Genomic DNA, 14878 nt, shown 5'->3' on the forward strand with positions numbered 1-14878 from the left:
TCAGTTCTAAGCAGGTACATCTCTCCCCTCTCTTTGGCAGCTGCACACCAAAGATATTCTTAGGAATGGGATCCTTACCTGGGGAACCTGAGAAACTTATTATTAGTGTTTCATATCTTCCTGGGGATACTTGCTATATAGCCTTTTCCTGGGTACATCTTAGAGATTGGATGAAGTTAAAGTCAGATGCAGCCACTCTTAGTAACTTACCATGTTGGGAACAGTGCTTTATAATGCTGAGATCTTCAGCATACCTTCTCTTTCAGGAAAACTCACTTCCTTAAAAGGGCATGTATTTGAGATGTAGAACTCCTGATTAAAAAACCTATTTGGTTTGACTCTTACTGATTTATTTATCTATCACTACACCATTTAACAAGAGTTGATATTTCATCATGTGTTAAACTTGGGGATTTTATCTGGCTTTTCCTCTTAGAACAAAAGCTCCACAAAGAGCAGGGCTTTGGTTAATCTTTAATTATATTCTTAGCACATGGAATGGAACAATGCCTGGTACCTGGTAAGTACTCAGTAAATATTTGCTGGATGGACAAATTCCTGAATGGATGACCAGATCCTCTGGTAATCTCCCTTTTAGGGCTCTTCATTCCACTGTGTGGATTATTACCTCATCCCAAGTAATATGCAGATCATTTGACCATCTACAGACCCTAGGTATGGAGCCACAGAGTGGGATTTGTATCTCTTTATCTGACCTTCAAGGGCTACGACTGGCAGCTATAATAATGTATATAAAAAGTCTTGAAAATTACACATTGCAATACACTGCTATGATCCCCTCTCCTTGATATTCAATTTTACTATTAATATCGACTTTCGACTTAGAAAAGAAAAGGAGACCTGATCGAGACAATAAACAGATACAAATGAAGTCTGTGCACAATTAGTTTTCTTTCTCCTGTTCACAACTGCCTTCCTTTGATGTGAGTACCATATCTGATTCAAACAAGTTGGGCTCCCATCTCTTGATGAACTAGAAATGGAGGAGACAGAAGAAAGAAATTGTCTGGGAATTGTGTACTAATGAGACAGTGCTATTCTGGGAGGACAGACTGCCTCATCAGACACTCATGCTCACCAACTGTTGGGACTCCTGGGGAAAAGAGTCTATACCCAGGAAAGACTTACAGGGAGGACTAAGCTGGCACCGTATCGAGGTAGTCATGGTGGTGAACATGAGTCCCTAAGACAAGATTTACTTACAATCAGGACATCAATTAAAATGACAGGGGTATAAAAGGCAGGAAAGACGTATAATATATGCAATTTAAATATTTGTTGTTAAATATTATTAAGTATTAAACTAAAGTCAAAAGTGCTGACAGATAAGAAAACTGACTTCTAAGTATTAGTTACAAGATAAAAACAACACCTGACTGAACTAATGTCACTAGGTAAGTTAGGCATTGTATCAGTACTGTGTCCTCCTGGTTGGATCAGCTTTTAGGTGGTGGCTTTTAGATATGTCTGTGACAGATGGACAGAATAGAACACAGACTTCAGAAAGCATCTAAACAAATACACAAAAATCACTGTAGAGCTGACCTTACCACATGCGGAAGACATAGTTTAGAAATAAAAACACCAATGGATTTGGTCAAATGGGACATTTCCTCTTCAACAGTTCCTGCCAGATAGTTCTAGGCAGGGATTATAAACCCTGATTTTTGGCATCTTAAGCAAGTCTTTAGTATGAATGCCAATTGTACAGGAAAGGAACAGACACTATATTGGGAGGAAGAAATGTTCTGAGTGATGGGGAATGTTGCCACTTTCTACTGGTGGGACCCAGTAAGCAAAAACTCTCTGTGACAATAAACTCATGGTCTATACATGGAACTAAATCCAAACTGTCAGAAACCTTATATACAAAACAAAGAGTTTACAGATAGACAGGATTTAAGGTGATTGTATTTGGTTTATAAGCCTGACTGCAAAAGCCAAAGGGCCTATAAATCTTTACAGAAATGGTGCCTGGGCCCACAGAATCTGCCAAGCAACCAAAACAAAAACATCTAGGTGTTTTGGGTCAAGAATTACTGACTTAGCCCACAGGTTTTCATTCTTTTACAGAAGAATGGGAAACACATTTTAGAAAGATTTGAAAAGCTCCATCCCAGAGCCACTGAATTAGAACCACTTGGGATGAAACAAACAATTGTCATTAAACAATGTCCACTTTCTTGCCATGTCTTACTGCTGTGCATCCTGGTAGGGGCAGCAGTGACTAATAGGTAAGTGTGTATGGTAGTGAAGTGGTTCTTTAAAAACCCCAAATGACTCATCCACCCACCCACCCACCCAATACCAACCTACCCACCGACTCCCTTATTTGTACTGCTTTGCCGTTGCCAAGGTGTAAAGAGTACTGGAAGGGTGATTTTGTGCACATTGCACCTTGGGAACTAGAGTAGATGGGTTCTACCACCAACCCCATGCTATTGGCTCTTCCCTGCCCACTTCTTGCCCAGGTGACCTTGCACTATTTAACCATTTAGGTGCTTCAGTTTCCTCTTCTGATGAACATGAGGAAATGAATGATGGCCTCCTACAGGACTTTCTTCAAAAGTAAATGATTATTTATTGTATGTAAACAGTACATGTTTATATGTGTATTGTGTGGAATCATTTTCTATGGAATTTCTGATTTTCTGTAATACTTAGTATACTGCTACCAGTCATAAAAGCAAACATTTAATCCATTTGCTTTCAACATGTAGCATTGTCCTAAGCCATTAGCAATTGGTACCATTATGGATTTGGTCTACCGATTACATTATTTTCTAATACTAGAATAATCACTCAACTATCTAAGCATGTGTGTATGCATTAACTGAACTCATCCTGTGGTGGGACAGAGTGTTTAAGAGCACAGTTTGCAGTATGAGCTGTACTGTTGTCAGCTGCCTGGCCCTCCGAGAGTGAGAGTAACCCTCCATTTTGCTTTTCCCATCTTTAAAATGGAGAAGTTCCAAAGGTTAAGTGCTAATGGTCCTAAAACAATGGTGGGCACGCAGTGGGTGGATCACAGGCTTGACTGCGATGGTTATAATTACACTGTGTGTCATCTGTGGAAGATAAACCTCATTGGAGGCTAAGCTGTGTCATTTTCTTCTGCCCCTCCAGAAGGAAACTCAGCTAAGTCACTTCTGTTCTTTCATATCCTCAAACTTCTAGCATGGCACCATCCATGGACGAGTGTCTTTACGATCACTGATCTTAGAAAACACTCACCAGCATCAAGTCCATTTTACCGCACCTTCAGAATAAAGCTAGACCTGGCCTGGGAAGCTATTAGGTTGAGACATAAAACATTGCTAACATTGAGCCTTTTCTGACTTTTCTAAAATGTGGCTCTCGTGGGGTTTGATGTGAACCCTGATGCTAAATCAAATCTCTTCGTACACTGAGCCTCACTGAACAGAATAGCCCGAACTGCTGGGACTACCTCCCTGGTTGAGGCATAAGCTGAAGACATCCGATCTCTGTGCCGGGAGTTAGGCATTGGCATTTCTGACACTCCTGAAGCCCAGTGGAGGATAGTGCTAAGGCAGCGATTTCATCCATCCTTTGCCCTGGGTATCCTCGCACCCTGAAATGCCCTTCACTGGGTGCCTATCTACCGAGGGCTCGGAAGTGCTGTGTGAGGGCCGCACATGTAACACACCTATCTGTGAGGTAACTTCATTTTAAAGATGGAATAGCATGAGCAGAGACTTCACATAAAGCGGGAGTTTGTACCAAAGGAGCTTAAATGAGTAAAATGCTCTCCTGGTTGTGGCTCTGTGAGCCTTTTCTGTTCCCCATTCTCCTGCCTATGGGAAGGAGTCAGGGCCCCTTGATGAGAGGTATTGTATAAATTCAAACATAATTATTGATTGTACATTCTTTCATTAAACAAACAAAATGCATGCTAATGCCACAGTCACTCCAATGTTCCATTTTGTCTTCCTTTGAGAAATAAGCCAATAAACCATTACACACTTAGCTTCCTGGGGAAATGAATTTAAATGTTAATATAAATCCTTTTAGAAAAAAACAAATTTTCACAAATAAGTATTTGAACAAGGAGGGTACTTAACCACGTTCAGAATGAGAATGGCTCAGGACCAGCCCCTTGGCGACTGTTGAGATAAGCTCCTAAATTTAATATTTTATAATAGACTCACACCACTTTTGTTAGAAATGGAGAAACAACTTCATTTTCTTTTCCCCTTTATAGGAATATATTTAAAAATCTCTCCAATTTTATTTTGCTAATAGGCAGGGCAAAGTCCGTCTATAAATGTCTTCTGATTTGTCTCAGGTAATCCCACACTTTAGCATTCATGTGTAGTACTTAACCTCAATTTAAATGTAAATTTGGGTAACTTCAAGTGCCTCCTCTGTGAACTTTGAGGGTTCTCTTCATTAATGAGGTCAGTACTAATTCTGGACAGTTTTGTAAGTTTTCCTTAAAACAATTGCAGAGTTGACCCCCAAATGAACAAATTCAGAATTTATTTGTTTAAATTAAAAAAAAATACTGGAAACCTTGTTGAAGTTTATAACTGAGGGCTGTGAGGGGTGCATTCCTGATGATCAGAGAAAGCGTCACAGGGAACCAGAGGGACAAAGGCAAGAGGGAGCTGGCTTAGCCCACACACTGGTCCTCCCTTTCTGACACAGGAAACCACGCCTTCTTCTCAATGGAGAAAAATGGTCCCAGTCTTTTTCTTTGAGGGCCCATATAGAGCTTAGGGGTGAGGTATGAGGACAGCATCCGGTGTGAAGAAAGCAAAGCACAGAAACAGATATCATCAAACTAAACACGATGCTCACATACTCATGGGTGGAAGGGAAGCACAAAAGAGGACACAGTCCTTTTATCCCAGCACTGGGTACAGATGCAGGCAGTCTCTGCATGCTCCAAGCTAGCCTGGTCTACATAGGGAGTTCTAGGCTGGCCAGAGATACAGAGAGACCCCGTCTCAAAAAATCCCAAACAACTCTCCAACAAGACCCCATGAAACTAGAAAAATGAGAGCAAGCCCACCGCAAGCGGTGACGAATGTTCAGATACTCACAGGCACGTCCACATACTTGGAAGCCGCCTTCACCTAAGGAAGACAGAAAGGAGGACATTAGGCAAGGGTTGGCGTCTCCTGTCCGCAGCTCAGACTGTATCTGAGTTCAGATGACGGGCCTATTCCAGTTCACGAAGCTGACCAGGAAAACCAAAAGTCACTACAAAGAAAATGACTCCATTTGTTTCAAGCCGTGACCACTGTTTGGGGACAGTGAGCAGTTTTATAGTTTCAGGTTCTTTAGCTGGCACAGGGGTTTGGCATTTTCTTCCCTTCCTTTTAAATATAGAGAGGTGACTGCCTAAACCTGGACTTATTGGGAGAGTGCTCTTAAGTCTATATTAGTAATCAAGAGTGTTAGCATTCCTGGCACCTGGAGTCTTTATAATTTGACTGCAGGTTGTCCTGAATTCTTCCATGCTTGGTGTCTGATAGTTCAGACTTTGAAGTAGAAGGGATGTGGTAAGCCCCTTAGCATAAAAGGCATGCATGGTTTCCCACAAGGTTTTCAAGCAGAATTTTTTTGGCTAACAGCAAAGCCGTTGCTATATGACTTTTGGTTTTAGGCACTAAAAATCCTTATGAAAAGTACAGGGAATGCTTATGAAATTCCTTTTTAGGTGTCAGAGAGTAGTGTTGGAACAAGGAGTGTGGACTCAGTCCTGGGTTCCAGTCTAGCACTACCACATGCACACTCTGTGACACACTTGAGACTTAATCTCTCTGAGCCTGAAAATGGGAAGATACTAATTGTGAGAAATCCAGTGGCTGACATGGCATGAATTCCCACAAGGTCCGGGGATGCCACAAGCATGGAACCATCTGGAGTTAAGTTCTGATAAGCAAATCTGGTGAGTTCCAGGTGCTTGGGAAATCTATACTAGTGTAGAAAGACCTCCACCTTGAGAGTCAAACGTTGCTTTTGCCATGGGGACATCCTGCCAAGTCCCTCAGGCTGCTTTCTAGAGTTCTGGGACAGGGCAACAAAGCTATGTACTCAGCGTGACTGCTGGTCTGATGACATGAGGAAACATGAGAATGTGTGTGGTAAAGTGAGGGATACACGCATCCATTGGCTACTTCATGGCAACCCATGCTTCCACTTCTCCACTAAGGTCACAGCATCTTGATGGTTCCAGTTTCTTCTTGCTACAGCTTCTCTGAGAGTGTTCCCATGTAATTTTCGTGACATTGATTGCAATTATAATTTGGTTTCTTTTGAATCAGCATCTGACCGCCACAAAATGCTACCTGAGCAAAGACTAGTTCAGCCTTACTTAGCTGTCACCGTTATACGGGCTGCCTGGCTTGGGAGGGCAAGTCTGGACAGCAGGAACCAGAGGGAGACACGACAACAGTGCTGGCTTAACCTCCTCAGGGAGGCTAAGGAACAAACCCAATAGACCCTGAACCTCTGCTGTGATCAATACAGTAGTGGATAGAACTGAATTCTTTGTAAAAAACCACTAGAAGAGATGCTTTATTGGTACACACAGTGATTCCTTCTATAAATCTGTCCATTCCTATCCTATTCCAAAATCTGGTAAATCAAGCNCCCCCCCCCCATCTTGCACATGTTCCCCCCACATACAATGTTATCTACAAATTACTAGATGTTTTTTTACTTTGCAAAACATGTTGATTGGCTCAAGTTTTAGGAATTTATGTGTCCATGGTCTCAGCCACAGGAGAGGAAAGCCAGGTGTACATGCACATGTACTAAGCCCAGGCTACCACTCTGGGATTTCCCATCTCTTCAGTGCTCAGGGAAAAGAAAGCCATCGGAGCAGAAGCATCAGTGGTCAGAGCAGGTGCTGGCAGAAGAGCTGTGCTCAGTGAGAACTCACCGCCTTTGCTCTGTCAAGCTGATGCTTGGCAGTTGGTAGGAGTTTTGCTAAAGCTGAAATGATCAACCTTTAAGCACGCCTTCTCGCCACTTACCCGACTGTGACACCAGTCAAATGCTTTTTCTTACAAATCCTATGCCTTTGGGGAGGCCAGGCAAGCTTGTGACATGAATGAAAACTTCATGGACCCTTATACTGTCCCAGCTTAGACATGCATGCACATGTGTGCACATGTGTGTGTGCAGTGTGTAGGCCAGAGATGAACACTAGGCGCCTCTTGGATGCTTCTCCCTGTACGTGCATTTTGAGGCAGAGTCTTTCACTGAACTTGGAGTTCAGTGGCCTGGCTAGGTTGGCTGCCAAGTAAGCCCCAGGAACCCTTCTGTCTTTCCTTTTCCAGTACTGGAACCATAGGAGGAGGATGCTGAATCTGCCTTCCATGTGGACAATGGGGCATGAACTCAGGTCATCAGGCTCTGGGAGCCATCTCCTCAGTTCTTGGCTTATTTTTAATCTGGTCATCCACCAGATCTTACAGACCTTTCCCTAGCCACATTATAAGAGAAAAAATAATAGTTTAGGGGAAATTGTGATTTGAGAGGTAGATTATTGTCTTGTGTTGTGGCATTAAACTTTAGGAGAGATGCTGAGGGTAGAGTTGAAAGGAGGCTGGAGGTATAGTCTAGAGGGAGAGTGAAGCAGAAGACCCCTTGCTTGGGAAATGAATGGCAAGTATTAGAATCTAGAATCTTCTAGAAAGTACATCCTTGTTGGCTTCAGATTCGTATGACAGTTCCAAAATAGTAAATCAGGGCAAGGGAGGAAAACAATGGGGTCCCAGAAGGCCTGCCCTGTGAGCATCCCCCCAGCAGAGACTTGCCATCTCTGGGGGCTCACGTCTTCCGTCTCACTAGGAGTAAGGTTGCAGATCTGTTTCTTTACCTTTTCAAAGGCCTCTCCTTCTCTTATTTTAGCCTCTTTGTGAGGCAGGAAATGGTCAACAACCCCTCTTCTTTCTTCTCTTCACCTCTTCCTCCCCCACTTTTTTTAGAGCAACAGGAGGAGACACTAGACTCAGGCCCTGGGACCCCCTTCTCTGTGTAATGCCATAGAACAGTCTTTAAGCACCAAAGTTCTTTTCGATTTCACATCTTTATTGTCACTTGCATTCTGGGTAAAGAAGAATGACCAGATCGTCCCAATCCCTAGGACTTTGGATTCATCTGCACAAACTCCAAGTCTGCAGGCTGTGGAGTGACTCAGTTGGTAACGTTTTGCCTTACACGCATGAAGACTTGAGTCTGATCTCCCAAGCCCCTGTCAAAAAAGAGGTGGGAACTGAGGGAATCTCTGGTGCTCTCTGGTTAGCAAGCTGAGCCAATCAATGACTTCCATGCCAACCAATGATACACTGTCTCAAAGTAAGGTGGACAGTACCAAGTAACAATATCTGTGGTTGGCCTTTGCACCACACTCCTACCCCGTGCAGTTGGCTTTGCACACACACACACACACACACACACACACACACCATATGATTATCTGAGAATTAACTAGGCACTGCCTCTGAATCAAATAAATGACAGCTATCTAAGTCTATTTTCTGTGATATATGATATACATTCCTTGATGGGTAAAGAGATTCCTTTCCGAAGCAAACTTCTGGTTTTTTTTTTTTTTCAATTTTTATTAGGTATTTACTTCACTTACATTTCAAATGCTATCCCCAAAGTCCCCTATACCCTCCCTGCCCTGTTCCCCTACCCACCCACTCCCCATTCTTGGCCCTGGTGTTTGCCTGTACTGGGACATATAAAGTTTGCAAGACCAAGGGGCCTCTCTTCCCAATGATGGTTGACTAGGCCATCTTCTGCTACATGTGCAGCTAGAGACACAAGCTCAGGGGGTACTGGTTAGTTCATATTGTTGTTCCACCTATAGGGTTGCAGACCCCTTCAGCTCCTTGGGTACTTTCTCTAGCTCCTCTATTGGGGGCCCTGTGCTCCATCCAATAGCTGACTGTGAGCTTCCACTTCTGTGTTTGCCAGGCACTGGCATAGCCTCACAAGAGACCGCTATATCAGGGTCCTTTCAGCAAAATCTTGCTGGTGTATGCAATAGTGTCTGCATTTGGTGGCTGATTATGGGATGGACCCCTGGGTGGGGCAGTTTCTGGATGGTCCATCCTTTCCTCTCAGCTCCAAACTTTGTCTCTGTAACCCCTTCCATGGGAGTTTTGTTCCCAATTCTAAGAAGGGGCAAAGTGTCCACATTTTGGTCTTCGTTCTTCTTGAGTTTCATGTGTTTTAAAAATTGTATCTTGGGTATTCTAGGTTTCTGGGCTAATATCCACTTATCAGTGAGTGTATATCATGTGAGTTCTTTTGTGATTGGGTTACCTCACCCAAACTTCTGTCTTTAAGGAGTTTTTCATCAGTGGTTATCAAAACTCTCTCTCTCTCTGTGTGTGTGTGTGTGTGTGTGTGTGTTTATGTGTGTGTGTGTGTGTGTGTGTGTGTGTGCACAATATCTTTAATATCTTTTCTTTTTTAACCCTGTAAGAAAGTCTTCTCATTGTCCAAGAGTATGGGTTCAGGATTGTCTGGGTTAGAAGTCTGGCTTTTAGCCCATTTTCTAGCTTGGTGCCTTTGAGCCTCCTTTGTAAGTGGAACAGTAATAATGTTACTCAAAGGGAAGCCAGAGACTGAGATGATCCAGCCAAGTCCAGTCAGTCATGTTAACAGTACTAAGAGCAGCTATTGTTACTGGACCTGCTGGGAACAGCAGCTTACTGCGGAGAGCGGGCACTCCTCACTCAGCTGGTAGTAGCTATTCCACGCTTCTATCCTATGGCAATTTCTCACAACGAAAAGGGAGCTGGGACCTCCCCAGAGCACTATCAGGTATCTGCTCCAGTTCTGAGGCTGGAGGACCCAGGCAGAATCCTGTTTCTCCTCAAAGCATATCCAAATATTTCCAAGAACTCAAGGTATTATCTCAGGTGTCTGCCTCAGTTACATGCTTAGTGAAGCTACCCTCCCTTCTCTGGGACCCAGTTGTGTGGAAACAGGGAAGATGAAGGAGCTGCCCTCAGGCACTAGGTATGCATCACTTCGGAGCAGGGGTTCACTTGCCCTCAAAGGAGAGGCAGGAAGTTTAGCCTCATCTGGTCCTGTTTCCCTGGGACTCTTTTTGACCAGCCTTCTCATGGGGCACCACCATCCCCTTCTCTGGCATATTCCTTAGCTCGCTGGTCCTGACCCACAGGCACAACCAGTCCTGGGAAGTGAGAACAGAAAAGGAGATCTAAATCAAGAAAGGCAGTGGAAGTGGAGATGCAGCCCACACATCCACAGGCCTGCAACTAAGCCACTACAGAACAAAGGCCACAGCTAAAGAACAAAGGCCACAGCAATAGAACAAAGGCCATGAGTCCAGAACTCCTTCTATGACATCCAAACATACAATAGCTTCAAATACTCAGCAATTCAACTCCTTTTAACAACTAACAATAAGTTAAAACCCAGTTTTGAGTGTTTACTTCTTATTAATGAGTTTGAATTGTTAAATGTTGTGAATTTAATCCATATATGAACCTTCTGAACAGGGACCCTATTAATATTCCCATTTTACAGTTGAAAAAACTAAGGCTAAGAGAATAAACAATAGGACTTGAAGTCACAGAAATTTGAACTTTTCGTTCAGCTGTGTTTTTCACACACACACACACACACACACACACACACACACACACACACGCATATGCATCTGCGTCTATGTGTAGATACAAACTAAAATGCCTCTTCAGGAGAACGCATAAGGGTTTAAATAATCATAGGGCTGACTCGGACAAGGCAGAAGGTCCAAAAGTGTTTCTTTGGCCTCCGTGTTCCAGCTAATTCCCTCAACACCCACCTGACTTGGTGTGTGTAGCCCGTTTAATGGTCCCTCTATTGAGCACTTCCATTATTTTTCAGGTGCCCAAGGTAATCTTTTCATTGAACACTCACCAATGCTGATGACTAAGGGATTTTCTTCAGTCCATTCCTAATAAGGGGACCTGAGTTAATCATTGTGTAGCTTTGACAGTGATCCCCGCAGGGGCTTAAACCACTTCTCCTGCTTCATTAGGGGAAAAAAGCAACCCAGGTGCAGGCCATAAGGACCTCAGGGTTTGATACTATTAAATCAATGCACAGACCAAAAAAAAAAAAAAAAAAAAAAAAAAAGGGGGGTTTTTTTTTTTTTAAACAGAAATCTGGTGGACAAGACTCAAGGATGGAAGAAAAAGAGAAATCTGAACCCAGACGACTGCGTTAGTTACTGCCTAGGCTTTTCTTTCTCCCCACAGTCGCTGTGTGAGTGCACTCCGCCCCTGCCTGTCTTGCTTTGAAACTGCTGACCACCCCACCATCTCAAAGTGTGAGCACCATGGAGTGCCGGGGCTGGCTGCTGGGATCTGGTGCCTTCTTCTCATGTCTTCAAAACAGGCCATCCTAGGGGTGTGACTTAAGTAAAGGCAGTTCAGTAAAACAGGGATGTGGCCATATCAACTCCATTCTCCAGCTCATCTCTCTTCCTAGCTCATTTTTTTGTCCATCATTTTCTTCGAATATGGAATACAGGTTCTCTAAAAAACCTTTTATTATATTGGTTGGTTGATTGATTCTCTCTGTCTCTCTGTCTGTCTCTGTCTCTCTCTCTGTCCCTCTCTCTGTCTCTCTCTGTCTCTCTCTCTGTCTCTCTCCGTCTCTCTGTCTCTCTGTCTGTCTCTCTCTCTCTGTCTCTCTCTGTCTCTCTCCGTCTCTCCATCTCTCTGTCTCTGTCTCTGTCTCTCTCTCTCTCTCTGTCTCTCTCTCTGTTTGTGTGTGCCTGTGTGCATGCATGGTGTCAAGGTGCCTGTATACTCAGAGGATGACTTTCTGGGTCAGTTCTCTTTTTCCATTATGCATGTCCCAGGGATCAAACCCAGGTCCTTGGACTTGGCTGCAGTCTCTGTATTCCCTGAACCATCTCATTGGCCCTAGAAAATAGACCATGTCAAGGAAAAGACTATCTCTTCTCTTTCCTCACCTCCAGGCATGCAGTGTTGCCTGGAGGAAAAAAAAAAGCTATCGGAAGGAATTTGGTATGATACACTTTACTTAAATTAGAGGTTTCCTGAAGGTTTTAGAAGTGGGCGTTTGAGTCCCAGCATTTTGAGTGGATGATTAAGAAAAATAAATGAGGGTCTCTTAGCTATAAGGGAGCTAGTACTCGCCACACATATGAGAAGGGGTTAGGGTCCCTGTTCCCTTAATCTGTCCCTGCCATGGTGGGCCAGGTCTTTCAATTCCTTAGGCATCAATTTTCTCCATAAAGGAAGAGAAGTAATGGTAATACTAATAGTGTGTCCTGTAGTTTATTAATTAAAAAAACATATTAAAATGTGTATGGTTATGGGTGCATGTGCAGGTGCAGAGGTACATGTACATTGTCTGTCTGTCTCTGTCTCTGTATGTGTGTGTGTATGTTTATGTGTGTATGTATGTATGTGTGTGTGTGTGCACACGCACACGCGCGTGTCCAGGTAGATAGAGGACAACTTTGGGTGTTGAAGGCATCTTCATACCTTTTTGTTTGAGACCAGGTCTTTCATTGGCCGAGAATGTCATCATGTAGGTTAGGCTAGATGGCCTTTGAGCTTCAGGGTTCTACCTGTCTCTGCCATCTCCCTGTGCTTGGGTTTATAGGTACAAGGCATCATGCCAGACTCCTTACACAGGTTCTGAGGACCTGAACTCAGGTCTCTTCATTTGAAGTCTCTACTGAGCCCTCTCTGCAGCCTAAGAGAGGGATTTCTTAAGTGCCTGGCACATGCAGGACACGATTCCAAGCATGTTAGTTGCATCAATTCTCTTAGTTCAGGTAAAACATTAAAGAAGTAATGAGGTGAGTTCTCAGCACCAATTGGTTCTGTGTGCTAGAGACCTGGATCATGGGCCCTTACATTGTTTTGTGCTGGGATGTGGCTGCTTTCAGCTCACAGTGAGAATATGTCAGGTATGAAAGGGGTCTGGTTATCTCTCCCTTTCCACCAGCATACCCCAGGTCGAGGACCAGTCCTTCCCTCAGACTCTCCTCCTTGCATATAAGCTCACAAAGGTTATACAGATCGGCTGATTGTAAATGGATCTTCACATTGGATCACAGTTCTGAGGTCCAGTTCACTTTGTGTTATTCCTTTTCAAACATTCCTGTCCCAGGTTCTGCTCCTCCCTCTCCACAGTCACTCCTCCTCCATGAGAATTGGATTCTATTCCTCCAGTCTCCACGAGACCAGGCTGGCCGTTGACAGCATTGACAGACAGATTGTGATAGAGGTGGCACAGTATCCTTTCTGATTGGAGGTGTCTGTGTTCTCACTCTTGAAAGCGAGCTGCCATTTAAATGGGTCTATCAGAAGGCTGCCACACTGTGGAGAAGCTCAAATCATTTGGAAAAACCTGGCAGGGATGACATCTCTCACTAGGGGAAGGAAGCCCGATGAAGAAAGAGGCCACATTAGCAGACAACCAGTAGCAGTCTAGCTCAGCCACTTGCCAAATGCAGCTAAGGGTACAACTCAGGGACAGAGCCAAACAACTTTCTGACCCAGCTCTCCTGAGACTACAAACCCACAAACTGTTAGCAAAATATATTAATTATTTTTTATTTTCTTTTGAGATAGGATCTAACATACCCCAGGCTGGATTCAAACTCACTATGTTGTTAGTTAATCATGAACTCCCAGTCTTACCATCTCTACTTCCCAATTTCCAGGATTATAAGATGCTCTTCACCACTTCTGGGTACAATGATCACTTTAAACCAATGGCTCTGGCATAGGATGCTATGCAATGATTGGTAACTAAGCCATTGAATACAGTGCCACCTTTTGTCCTAGTTCCATTCCCCAGAGGACTGTGGGAAAGGTCTGATGGTCTAGGGTAGGATTTGTATAGTGGCATGTGGCTTTTGAAACATCTATACTTCCCCATGATATACTTCCTAAACACACCCAAACTCTGCTACTGACTGGGGACCAAGTATTCAAAATCTCAAGACTATGGAGAGGTATCAACTACGGGTATCTGGGGGCATACTATAGTACTACATACTACAATACTAGCCAGGACGCTTTATATCTAATTAATCCAATTAATTGTAGATTGGAATACTGAGGCTCAGAAAGGCTAAACAATTCTCAGGAGTTACTACAGGAAAAGATATAGCTGGAACACCAAGTACACTCATTAGTAGCTCCATGGTCTTGGAAATCACTTAGCCTTCCATAGTTTCTATGATCTCATCTGCAACTGTGGAACATGAGGACAAACAGTATCTTCTTCTGAGGGTGCTCGTGAGACTCAGCAGGTTGGCATCACACACGGTGCTAGCAGAGCACCTGGCATGCAGTAAGAACTCAAAACCATCTTTCTAAATTATTATTATGGTTTAACTCACTCATGGTTATCTGCAAGGGAATTGGCTATTCCAAATACATTTGTGATCGCTAATATGGTCCATGGGCCAAATTGAGTCCACTGTCTGATTTTCAATGTTTAATAAGTTGAGATGGCTTTTTCATTTTTAAGTGGTTGAAAGAGAATGATATTATATTAGATGAAAATTATTGAAACTGATAATTCAACATCCAGAAATAAAGCTTTATTTGAACACATGTGTGTCCATTTTTCTACACATTGTCCATTGCTGTGTTCGTTCTCAAAGGGGAGAGCTGAGCGGTTGTGGCAGAGACCATGTGGCTTCCAAAGTCAGAAATACTTACTATGTTCCAATTTACAGATGGAATTTTCCCTCTTGTAGATTAAGACAGACTTAAGGGGAAGATAGTTTAGTATGTGAAAAGAATTAGAAAACATCAATTTTCCATCCTGTGTTGACCATTAACTACTTGGTAGG

General features: G+C 43.3%; 1 protein-coding gene across 22 annotated transcripts in view; it reads right to left on the bottom strand.

Annotated features, from left to right (window-relative positions):
- The window catches only part of Cadps (calcium dependent secretion activator), a 447247-nt gene that overhangs the window by 40987 nt on the left and 391382 nt on the right, over positions 1-14878 (bottom strand). For all 22 annotated transcript variants that reach the window (XM_029541729.1, XM_029541726.1, XM_029541724.1 and 19 more), the window contains one exon: positions 5088-5120. In XM_029541729.1, coding sequence (XP_029397589.1) covers positions 5088-5120 — 33 coding nt within the window. The remainder of the gene's footprint in view (positions 1-5087; positions 5121-14878) is intronic.

This window comes from Mus pahari, chromosome 8, assembly GCF_900095145.1.
Source record: "Mus pahari chromosome 8, PAHARI_EIJ_v1.1, whole genome shotgun sequence".
Lineage (NCBI taxonomy): Eukaryota > Metazoa > Chordata > Mammalia > Rodentia > Muridae > Mus > Mus pahari.